The 10,240-nt window shown below is 39.4% G+C and overlaps 1 protein-coding gene and 2 long non-coding RNA genes across 5 annotated transcripts in view; 2 read left to right on the top strand and 1 right to left on the bottom strand.

Moving 5' to 3' along the window:
- The first annotated feature begins 2,163 nt into the window (after positions 1 to 2,163).
- cpeb4b (cytoplasmic polyadenylation element binding protein 4b) overlaps positions 2,164 to 10,240 on the top strand; it is a 61,091-nt gene continuing 53,014 nt past the window's right edge. For 2 of the 3 annotated variants that reach the window (XR_012396448.1, XM_009295677.5), the window contains exons 1-2: positions 2,174 to 2,598; positions 3,219 to 4,380. Coding sequence is in view for 2 of the 3 variants with exons in the window: in XM_009295677.5 (XP_009293952.1) it covers positions 3,271 to 4,380 (1,110 nt within the window). In the remaining variant the exon portion in view is untranslated. Of the gene's footprint in view, positions 2,599 to 3,218; positions 4,381 to 10,240 lie in introns of all 3 variants that reach the window. The other variant, NM_001351713.1, reaches the window with a different exon arrangement.
- Positions 5,509 to 7,560, bottom strand: LOC141379914 (uncharacterized). The gene is made up of 2 exons (XR_012396936.1): positions 6,772 to 7,560; positions 5,509 to 6,715 (listed from the first exon to the last, which is right to left on the bottom strand). It is a non-coding gene; the product is annotated as an uncharacterized lncRNA (long non-coding RNA).
- LOC141379913 (uncharacterized) lies at positions 6,767 to 8,010 on the top strand. The gene is made up of 2 exons (XR_012396934.1): positions 6,767 to 7,653; positions 7,785 to 8,010. It is a non-coding gene; the product is annotated as an uncharacterized lncRNA (long non-coding RNA).

Genomic DNA, 10,240 nt, shown 5'->3' with positions numbered 1-10,240 from the left:
CAAAGTTAAACGTGTGTGTGTGTGTGGACGTGTTCGCGCAAACTTTGTAACGATATTGTGTGTGACACAATATTTTTTTTAAACGATATTGTGTCTTTCCAAAAAATGTATAGTCAAGAACACAATTGTTTGGAGAGCGAGTAGTTTGAGTAGTATTTTCCGCCATTTATTATTCCTAGTCATTTCTCTGACAGGATATTGGATGTTCTGAAACAATCTCAAAAACGAGCACACTTCCACATTGCAGAATAAGGTCAATAAAAGGTCTATTTTTGTACATTAATAAAGCATTAAGAATGTCAGTTTGTTCTATGTAAAGTTGACAGCTGTCTAATAAACATACGTAGTCAGTACGTTATTATTGCAGGTTAGAGATAGACTAGCTGACTGCAGCATACTGGTACAATAGATGTTCTGCATAGTGTTATGAGAAGTCCTGGCCTAATGATGATGATGGAGGAGCACCAGTTTGGAGTTAAAACAGCAGCAATGTCAGCAGCAGGCATTAATGAGAGCTGTCTGGGCACAGCTGTCAGATCATTCTAAGCCACTCTCCTCCCTGCTCTATGACCCAGGCGCTTGCAGAAACACTAGTAATGAGATTGATCAGGGTCCCTTAAAACAGCGAAGAAGGGCACAAGCAGGTGTCATAACAACTGAGAAAAGCTCACCCCTGCTGATTTCAGCTCCTTACAGGTCCAAGGACTCCCATTTGCACATGCCACAGATTTCTGTCTCTGGAAAATTGCATTCATTTGAATTTTAATGGTGCTGCTGATCTATGTATCTATCTATCTATCTATCTATCTATCTATCTATCTATCTATCTATCTATCTATCTATCTATCTATCTATCTATCTATCTATCTATCTATCTATCTATCTATCTATCTACAGTATCTATCTGTCTGTGTCTGTCCATCCACCCGCTCATCCAGCAATCTATTTTCCCATCCATCCATCCATCCATCCATCCATCCATCCATCCATCCATCCATCCATCCATCCATCCATCCATCCATCCATCCATCCATCCATCCATCCATCCATCCATCTATCTATCTATCTATCTATCTCATCCATCTATCTATCTATCTATTTATCTATCTATCTATCTATCTATCTATCTATCTATCTATCTATCTATCTATCTATCTATCTATCTATCTATCTATCTATCTATCTATCTATCTATCTATCTATCTATCTATCTATCTATCTATCTATCTATTCATCCATCTATCCCTCTATCTACCTATTCATCAATTCATTCATCCATCCATCTCTCCATCTATCTCTCCATCTGTCTATCAATTTATCTATCTGACTGTCCATTCATCCCTCTATCTATCCATCTATCCATCCATCCATCCTTCATCTATCTATCTATCTATCTATCTATCTATCTATCTATCTATCTATCTATCTATCTATCTATCTATCTATCTATCTATCTATCTATCTATCTATCTATCTATCTATCTATCTATCTATCTATCTATCTATCTATCTATCTATCTATCTATCTACAGTATCTATCTGTCTGTGTCTGTCCATCCACCCGCTCATCCAGCAATCTATTTTTTCATCCATCCATCCATCCATCCATCCATCCATCCATCCATCCATCCATCCATCCATCCATCCATCCATCCATCCATCCATCCATCCATCCATCTATCTATCTATCTATCTATCTATCTATCTATCTATCTATCTATCTATCTATCTATCTATCTATCTATCTATCTATCTATCTATCTATCTATCTATCTATCTATCTATCTATCTATCTATCTATCTATCTATCTATCTTTTTCATATTCTGAAGCTAAAGCATTGCGTGGCGTTTCACCTGTCTATATTTTATTCACCAATCCTAATCCTCGTTGACCTTACAGGGCGGAGATTTCAGTTTTGAAGGCGTAAAGGGTAAAGGCGGAACCTCGTTACTCAAATGACCTTAAAGGGCAGACACATATTTATGAATCACATCCAAATTAGGACGAAGTGGGCGGGTGCAACAAGCGCTGGGACCAATTGCATGCCGTGTGCTCAGCCAGCGTGGGCGGAGCAGCCGCCTTGTGAGGTTCCCGTGGGCGTGGTCTGACGTAAGGAGGCGGGGGTTTAACCGGAAGTGTGTGTGGACTGGGTCTCCTTGTCATTTGGCTTCAGTAGATTGTGCCGTGAAGAGGAGAAGAAGGACAGCAACGGCAGCGCAGCGAAGGGAGCAGCAGTGCGCTGGTGAAAAAAAAGACAGCGAAAGGAAAAAAATAACAATGAAAAGGACGCACGAACGCTTTGCAGTTCACCAGTAACTAAACTAGTCTTTTTAAATTGAAGTCAATGACGTAGAATCGTCTACGCAAGTGCTTTAAAGGTTAGCAGCTGGCTAAAGCGAGACAGGGCTGTGTCATTGAGAAGGCAGGACACGTCAAGACGAGGAAGGGAGAAAAAATTAGACACTGCTGTCGGATTAAAGATCCCCACTCCATAATATCAGATCACCAGTCTATTCGAGCTTCTGCGTTAGTTTGCGTGGTGGTAATATCTGGAACGAGTGTCTGCCCTCAGTCATCGCTCGGATCAGCTACTAAGGTGAAAAGGGAATTTATTTCTTGATTTTTGTGAACGTGTTTATGATGAATCCCTAACGTAATATGTGTATTGTGATTTATGTGTCAAAAATCGTACATTATTGTGAGTATTGTAGCGCTCGAGCAGAAGACGTCATCATTTTTCAGCTCGAAGCGTTCGTTCGTTGAAAAGATAAGGGGGCTGTATATACATTTTCCTTTGCTGATAATTGATTTTAAAACAACAACATTGGTATTTTATCGTGTGAAACACCTGAGCGTATTGTTTCTGCGTCAGAAAACACGGCCTTTCGGTTGATATGAAGCCTTTTAGCAGTTCCTGTTGAATAAGCCGGTAGCCAGTTAGCTGCTAGCTGAAGAGACGTCACGAATCTATAATTAGAGCCTGAGAGACATTTATAACTTGTGTTATTACCAGTGTGGTATAATATTAGACAACGTCAACATGGTTGGAGAATATGGGATATGTTCACATATATTTGTCCTGTCAGTATTTGTGACGTCTGGTGGCGTAGTGCCACATAGCCTTCTCACCAAAGGGTGTCCTCCAGTGTGTCATGAATAATGTTGTGCAACTGCGTCATGTGAGTGTTTTAACCATGGACATGCCTTCTTTTTCAGGGCATAGGAAGCAAGAATAACTGTTGGGACCAAGTTAAACTGGAGAACATAAATGGGGGATTACGGGTTTGGAGTCTTAGTGCAGAACAACACTGGCAACAAGTCTGCTTTCCCAGTTCGAATCCACCCTCACCTGCAACCGCCACATCACCACCCCAATGCAACCGCCAGCCCCGCCGCTTTCATAAACAGCACCCCGGCTGGGAATGGCAGCAGCAGCGCTTCGACCTGGCTGTTCCCGGCAGCTGGAGGCCACAACAACATGCAAGATGAAATTTTGGGCTCGGATAAACCCAAAGTACAGCAGCAGGAGCTGCAGGAGACCCAAGACAAACAGCAGCAGCAGCAGCTCTCGCCTGGACATCAGGAGAGCACCATCATCTCTGAACTGGAAAAGGCTCGTGCCGAAGAAGGTAAGGTGGAGAGTGGGTCGTCTGAAGGGACCAATGGCAAAGAGAAGCTGCGTTTGGAGTCGCCAGTGCTGACAGCCTTTGACTATCAGGAGCCCTCGGGACTGGGCACAGCAGCCCAGTCCAGCACCTCCTCCTCCCTGACCAGCTTCAACAACTGGTCGGCTGCTATTCCCGCCACCCCCTCCACCATTATCAACGAGGACATCAGCTTCTTCAACCCGGCCGCCTCGGCCAACAACGGCCCTCTTCTGTTCCAGAACTTCTCCCATCACGTCAGCCCAGGCTTCGGTGGCAACTTCTCCCCTCAGATTGGTCCCATCTCCCAGCACCACCCACCCCACCCCCACTTCCAGCACCCTCACAGTCAGCACCAGCAGCATCGTCGTTCTCCTGCCAGTCCTCATCCACCACCGTTCCCCCACCGCAGCGCCCCCTTTGGCCAGCTGCCGCATCTCTCCAACAACCTGAGCAAGCCTCCCTCACCATGGGGCAGCTACCAGAGCCCCTCGCCCTCTCCTTCTTCAACATCCTGGAGCCCAGGTGGGGGTTATGGTGGTTGGGGCGGCTCTCAGGGCCGCGAGTACCGCCGAGGCTTGAACGGGGGCATGACACCACTCAACTCCATCTCTCCACTCAAGAAGACCTTTCCAAACAACCACATGCCCCAGCAGAAATACTCCCGCGCCAGTCCCGGCTTTAATCCTAAATCCTGGATGGATGACAGGAGCGAGAACATCTTCCCATTCCAGGTATGTACACTTGACGTGGTGATCGGCTGTAAAATGGGTTACAGTGACCAGTGATTGATTGCTTTACTCCAAGGACTGTAACTATAACTGTAGCTATAAAGGTTTAAAGGGAATTCGAAGCTGACAAGGAGGTCTGTTAATAAAACACGACTGCTTTCGCATTAGGGCAGGCAATCTTATGCAATTAACATCAAGAATGAGGGCCTGTACACAGAGTAAAGAGTGCACTTCGTGTTCTTGCAGATTCCTTTTGGAATGATTCGATTTTGCATGCGAAATTTACAGACCAAGTGCAATGATCACTTTCACTATGCCTTTTTCCAGTGGATAAATAATAAAACAGCCAACCACAATCCTCTCAATTTTAAAGAGCTTAGAATAGAAAGAGTGTTCTCGTCCATTGATGTGGGTGCTGTCATTAGTATGGTGATCGTTCTTGGTGTGAAAAGACATTAACTTTGCTAGAATGTACTCAAAGCTTTGTCAATGGCCTTTTTAAAGTCTTGGATTGTCAAAGAATGCTAATAATGTTGTGATAAGAGGTGTTGTACACCTGGGTTTTCTGGGTTTTCCAATGGGGTAATTGCACATGGTCTTTTAATCTCAGCCTGCCAACCAGCCCCAGGGCTTTCGGTGAATAGAGAAGAGGGGTATCGTTAAGTTTTTAACAGTATTACAGGGTTTAACGCGAAGGATTTTTTCTACTAGGCCGATCAGGCCAGTGGTTGAGATTTTAACTTGCCCTGACAAAGTTTTCACGGGCCCCACCAAAAAAATTAATTAATAGCTATTTCTTAGCCACATCTTTTAAATAATGTGGCAAAATAATGTCTGTGAATCTAGAATTTAAACATTTAAAAAATGTGTATAATTAGCAGAGTTCAAGATTTTATGCAAACGAAAGAGCAGTATGGAAAATGTGCTGGTATTTTATTGCAATTCTAAATTATTTTGATAAAAATGGCTTGCCAAACTGACGACAACTTTTTTTTTTTTATCTTAATTTTTTACCCCTGCAGTTGTCTGCTTCCAAGACTTTAGAAACAGACGTTTTCTTTTAGCCTCATAGTTTGATGTTGCTGCCATGTTTTCGCTGCACTGGTTGTTATCAGGTTACAAAAAAGAAAATAAATAACGTGTTCATCGTTACTGACTGATAAGGGCCAGTCACAATCCTGTCTACTGTCCCGAGTGTCTTTCATGCTGGCCCCGGGCCTCGGAGCAGTCCTTGTTGTTGAGCCCTGGTATTACTACTTTTATCGATACCACTTATCGGTTCGGTACTTTAACGGTTCTCTTATCGGTACTTTTTGTAGTGTTTTTTATTTTTTATTTTTACGAAAAAACAAAAAATGAATTGAACAGAAATAATTCATTTATTTTATTATTACGTTTTTATTGTAAAATAAAACGGAATCAGTAATTGTAAAAACAAATTTTTTTTCTATAAAAGAATGTAGAGAAAAATGTTTGCCTTTTCTAGCAGAAGTCGGGATCTTTCTTGGTTTGTGCTCCCTGCTGTTAGAAAAACCCTTTTTGAGTTGCAAAATACCCTCTTTAGGTTGCAGAATGCAGTTAAATGAGAATGTTTAAGATTTTTCATTAACGCATTTACATTAATGAGTTAACGGTGTTTTGGGAGTTAACTGTGTTTTTAATAAAGCTTTGGAGCATGTTGCAATGTTAAAATAAGTAGTTTTTTTCTAATTTCTTAATGCATAGTTTATTATTAGGCTATTCATAGGCTATATTTGTAAATACAGCTGATGTAAAAGCATTTTTAATGTTTAAGATTTATTTATGCTACTGCAGAAAAAAATACTGTTTTCATTGTAACCGAATGTGTGTGTTTATTTAACTATTAATATTATACTAACATTACCGTTAGTAGCTAGGCAGTCAAAAACTTTTCATTTGTCTTTCTGCAGTTAATGCACTTTTGAAAGATACTTTCACTTAGCCAGATTGCTTGCGTATCCGCTTAGACAAAAAAACAACTTATTGCGTTGTTGCAACTGTCATTGTCGCTGTCCACTCGGGAGATACAACCCATTTGGTTCACTCCGCAAGCTGTGTGTGCTAGAGTCTTTTTCACTTGTCACGTTGAAGTCAGAATTATTTGCCCCCCTTTGAATTTTTTTATTTTTTTTTAAATATTTCCCAAATAATGTTTAACAGAGCAAGGACATTTTCACAGTATTTCCTATAATATTTTTTCTTCTGGAGAAAGTCTTATTTGTTTTATTTCGGCTAGAATAAAGACAATTTTTAATAATAAATTTTTTTTTAAGGTCAAAATTATTAGCCCCTTTAAGCTATATTTTTTTTAGATAGTCTACAGAACAAACTATTGTTATACAATAACTAATTGCCCTAACCTGCCTAGTTAACCTAGTTAAGCCTTTAAATGTCACTTTAAGCTGTATAGAAATGTCTTGAAATATATCTAGTCTAATATTATTTACTGTCATCATGACAAAGATAAAATAAATCAGTTATTAGAAATGAGTTATTAAAACTATTATGTTTAGAAATGTGTTTTAGAAGTCTTCTCTACGGTAAAGAGAAATTGGGGAAAAAATAAACAAGGGGGCTAATAATTCAGGGGGGTGGCCTAATAATTCTAACATTTCTCATGTGAGATTGCCAACTGTGCAGACGAATATCAAATATTGTAAATGAGAAAAGGTTGGTCAGTTAAGTTATGCTACTGTAAGTAATGTTTATTCAGCAGTAATTTTCCAGTAACAATAGCAGAACTATTAACGTCAGAGCTTATCGATACTTCGGTCTTTTATAATGTAGTAACAATAAAGTACAGAGTTTCGGTACCCAACCCTACCGGTGAATTGTTATCCAAAATTGCTGCGTTTAAGATTTGTCACTGCCTGGCCTAGATACGATATAAAGCGGGTATCAGACCAAACAAGAAGTACTGCATCAAATGAAATCTTTCCGTGCCATGCCTTTAAAATATGGAAATTAATTTTACCCTAGTGTTTTCAATGAAATTTCTGTGCTGACCTGTAGCTAATGACAGCTGGGCGATTTGGCCTCAAATCCAAATCTCGATTAATTGAACATTTTTACTCAATTATGATTAATGAAGGATTATTTTATTTTGTTTATTTTTTGCCTTTATAGTTCACTGAGAATTTTTGTACAGTAAATATGCTCGCAGATTACAAGAGATTTTTGAATGAAGTGTGCAATAATTGATGTTAAAATTAATACACATGATTTACTATCTACTATTATGTATTGAACATCAACGTTGAACATTTTTTTCTTATTAAAAAGTAAAAAATAAATGTAAAAATTAAAAAGTAAAAATTTGTTTTACTTTTGGAAACAAAATAAAAAATTTTCAGTGTTTTTCATATTAAAATTAAAAAAATAAGCAGTATCTCTTCTAAATAAAGTAAACACTTGTAAACACTTGCTCCAACTGCCGTCCCACGGCTCTCCGTGTCACCCACACACGTAATTGCTTTAAAAATAATCACAGAGCTTTAGCTACGCCTCGTGTAGTTGCATTTTTGAGAGGTGTGCGGGCATGCGGTAACGCGAAGGCTACGCTGGACCATACACTTGCGCTCGTCGTAGAAGCTAGGTCACGTGACCACACGCGATAGAAAAAATAGTCGAAAAAAATTGACCTTGGAAAATTAGATCGATTATAGGTTCTGATTATGATTAAACAATTTTTTGATTAATCGCCCAGTCCTAGTGCCTGCATTTAAATGGTCTTTCGTCTCTTTTTACGCTTTAACAACCAAATGGATGCTGAGCTCTATTTACCTGTAACTGATCATATTTGAATTACATTACTACATCAATGCTGTACAAGGAATCTTCTGAAATTTAAAATAATCACATAAAGCTCTTACCGGACGTTTATCTTCGGATAAAACAAACTCTAGCTGTGCATGTAGCCCGTTGGTAGTCGCCCCAACATGTCACTGTTGATTTGCATTTAAGCACAGCTTAGCTTTCTCACGTCACCAACAGTCACTACTGCTTGTGTCAGCAAAAATCATCAGTTTACATTGCTCAAGAAGGATGGCACGTTGCTTTTCTGCAGTCAGTTTCAGTATGAATCCCATAACACGTGGATCATTGTTTTTATTTTTTGCATCTGCACAGCTCTGATTTGCCTGCTTCAGCTCTCCCATGGGACATTGTGACAAATTCTGCTTAAGTCGGGCCCAAAGCAACATGTGCCAGAGGGTTTGATGACTAACTTTGCCCTGCCTGTTCTGTTTTCCAAAGAGCTCAAAGAGATTTTAGTTGCTCAAAACACAGAGTTCCCTACAATGATAGTGCCTGGGTTGGTTTGATTCTAAACAAATCATCGTAATGGTAGTCATTGTCTTTTTCAGCCATTTTTATTACATTTACATAAGCCATTACGTTAATCATTGTAGGTTTTTAAATGTCGGCCAGCCTGTTTTATTTTTGGTCAAATATATTTCTGGTGTCATGCTTAACTGGAGCTATTGAGATATTTCATTTATTCATTTTCTTGTCGCCTTAGTCCCTTTATTAATCCGGGGTCGCCACAGTGGAATGAACCGCCAACTTACCTGCACGTTTTTACGCAGCGGATGCCCTTACAACCGCAACCCATCTCTATGAAAGTATTGAGATATTTAGTGTTGATATTTGCAGTAATGAACATCTTTGCGGCTGGGTCAGGTCATTTATCCGGAAACATCAGGGTTGAATTCCAACATTACATAGCTAGCATATGTGCATCTTCTCCATTAATTGTCTTATTCATTACTTCTTACTAGGGCTGTGCAATTTGGAAAAAAATGTAATTGTGATTTTTTTTTAATTTTGTATTTAAAATTTTTTTGACAGATTTTGTCATTTTGATTTGCAAGTTAATCTTGCAGTCAAGCTTCAGCTCAATAATCTGTATTGTAGCTTCTTACTGCTAAAATGCAGTGAGTCTTGGTTAAAAAAGGAACCCTAGTTTGGGCATCTCTGGTATATAGGCATGCTATACACAATTAGTGTATCTTATTTTTCATTTTATTTCTAAAATTATTCATTGAGTAATTTGAGTAACTCAAATAAATAAATAAAAATTGCCTTGAGCCTTCCCTTCGTCTCTTTAACTGCACGTGAAGCACTGCGTTTCCTCACAGACCGTTATTATTGACGCAATAAAACTCAGTACTGTGATGTAAACACGGAAGATGCTGCAGAGTGAAACACCACAGGGTCGAGAAAATATAGACAAAAGGAACTGTCAGAAAGCTTCCCACGTTTGAGATCATTTTAAACTAATGCCTCCTTCACACATTCTCCATCTTCAGTGTGTGCGGTGGTGGTACTTTTTTTTTCTTCACACATATGTTAACTGGTTGCTACTGTAGGTTAATGTAAGCACTTTCACGCTGCATGCAGTTCCAGGAGCAGTGCAGCATTTGTTCCCAGCCCAAGTCTATTTTAGCTGTACTGCGTAGTGAGAGCAGCTGGTTGTTTGTAGGGGAAATTAACAATGGTTGAGACAAAATAATGATGTTGTCATCATACAGGGCTCGAAATTAACCTTTTTGCTTGGTAGCACCGGTGCTCCTAACTTTAAAAATGTAGGCGCATCAGCCAAAATTTAGTCGCACCCACCAATTATGAGCACCGTTACTACAAGTTTTATACAAACATATTTATTGTATTTGAAATCAACACTAATCAAACAAGCAAAAAAAAATCATATATTACGTTATATGCAAGCGTGAGGAAAATATGTCTCAACAAAATCCAGTATCACAAGAAAATAGATTTTTATAACAAAACTGAGTGACCAAAGCATACACGGAGCGCTCACCGGCCCTGCACGCACTGCTTG

This window comes from Danio rerio, chromosome 21, assembly GCF_049306965.1.
Source record: "Danio rerio strain Tuebingen ecotype United States chromosome 21, GRCz12tu, whole genome shotgun sequence".
NCBI classification, from domain to species: Eukaryota; Metazoa; Chordata; class Actinopteri; order Cypriniformes; family Danionidae; genus Danio; species Danio rerio.
Note: the sequence above shows the minus strand (reverse complement) of the source record. Positions and strands in the feature narration are given on the sequence as shown.